Raw genomic sequence first — 1,711 nt, 5'->3', positions numbered from 1 at the left:
GCCGGCTGGCAGGAGCCCCGGGAGCTACGTGGGTGCTCGAGCCCTGAACACCTTCCCCATTCCCAGGGTCTACACGGCCAGGATGGTCTTTCATCTGCTCTTACAGCTGGGTAGGTCAGCCTGGCTAAACCAGGGGGAGAGCTCCCCAGGTGGGAAGGGATGGATGCTCTCTGCATCCCACCCTGCCTGCCCAGGCAGCCTTGGCCTGGCGTGGGGAAGCGCGGCTGGAAGAAGCTGCTCTTTTCATGCAGGACCCAGAAAACTTTCCTGCAACAAGCTGAAGAGTGCCTGGTCTGTGCTGACCCAGGGGAAGGCCCGTGTTGTGCCCCTGTCACCCCGCTCCTCAGTTTTGGAGGGGCTCTGCGCCCAGATTGCCAAGGGTGAGCCCCAGCACCGGCTGCACAGGGCGCTTGCAAGAGGCAACCTGCCCTTCGCAGGCTTGCAGGGGACAAACGCTCTCCCCCATCCACCCCCGGTCACCCTCCTCTCCTTCTTAACCACGGATCTGCAGAATGAGCCCCTCCTGGCTCCACTCAAGCCTCCCCCAAAGCCGAGCAGACCCTGTCACTGCACGCAGCCAGCTTTGCAAGCCCTGCAAGGGCCCCTGGTCTCTGAAGTCATCCCCATCTATCACTTAAGCTCCCTTAAGCTCTTTCTCTTGCACCAGGCACCTCCAGGTCCCAGCCAACCCTCTGTTCCAGGCTGGAGGCTGCTCCAACACCCCCCAAGCCCAGGGTGGGAAGGGGAAAGGCCACCCTGCCCCATGCCCCCCCATACTGGCCCTTCTCAGCTCCTTCTCCTATTTCGGGAACCATGATCCCCCCTGGGGTCTATGGACAGTTTGGAGGGGCTACTTAAGTTAACGGCTTCCGTCTTTTGGGTATGGGTTTCTCCCCCCTCCCATACACCTTTCCATTGTGTTTAAAAAAAAAAAAGGAAAAGGAGATATTAAAAACCAACAAACGGGGAAAGGAGCACAGTCAGACAGTCAGTGGTTTAGAGAAAGCAACAGCACCTTCTGGGACTATTAAATTAACATCAAACAAGACCAGGATTAATCAGCGGATTCACAAAGCTCAAAGCTGGGGGTGGGAGAGGAGAAAAGAAAACCAAAACGAACAAAAAACAATTGGGGAGGGGAGGGAAATATAAACCCACAAAAGGGGAAATATAAAGGCTGAGAATTAATAACACAGAGAGAGCGAAGGTGGAGAGGGCTGCAGACCTGGCAAGGAGCGCACGTCCTCGTTTCGTCCATCAGCAGGAGTTATGGGCATAGCAGCGGGCAGGCTTGCACTGGCATTCAGAGAGTTAAAAGCATTGGCACTGAGAGGTGAGCGCTCTTCCCACTGCTCGTCATATTTACCCATTAGGGCTTTCCTAATTATTGCCTCCAACCCCATGTTGGTACTGGAATTCTCTTGGACCGACTGGCTCCTACAACTGATTAGCCCTGGGAGATACGGGAGAGGGAGGAGAGAGGGGACGGGAGATGGGGGGAGCCAAATGAGAAGAAAGATGGGGGGGACGGGGAAAAGGGAGAGAGGAGACAAGGGAGAAGGGAAGAAACAAACAGTCAGCACATTCTCGCAAAGCAACAAACTTTGTCATCTTGTTCTTTAAAGCGCTGCGATGCACCCCTCCTCCTCCTCCTCCCCGCTCCATCCCGCCCCAGGGCTTGGCAGGGGCTGGGCGGGGGGCAGAGGGGGCT

At 56.3% G+C, this 1,711-nt stretch overlaps 1 protein-coding gene across 1 annotated transcript in view; it reads right to left on the bottom strand.

Moving 5' to 3' along the window:
* Nucleotides 1-1,225: 1,225 nt before the first annotated feature.
* Nucleotides 1,226-1,711, bottom strand: part of NCOR2 (nuclear receptor corepressor 2) — a gene marked incomplete at both ends in the record, with an annotated part of 29,726 nt that continues 29,240 nt past the window's right edge. The window contains one exon of the mRNA XM_009871091.1: nt 1,226-1,453. Within this exon, the coding sequence (XP_009869393.1) occupies nt 1,226-1,453 (228 nt within the window). The remainder of the gene's footprint in view (nt 1,454-1,711) is intronic.

The sequence above is a fragment of the Apaloderma vittatum genome, unplaced genomic scaffold (assembly GCF_000703405.1).
Source record: "Apaloderma vittatum isolate BGI_N311 unplaced genomic scaffold, ASM70340v1 scaffold33416, whole genome shotgun sequence".
NCBI lineage: Eukaryota > Metazoa > Chordata > Aves > Trogoniformes > Trogonidae > Apaloderma > Apaloderma vittatum.
This window is presented reverse-complemented; position numbering and strand designations above follow the sequence as displayed.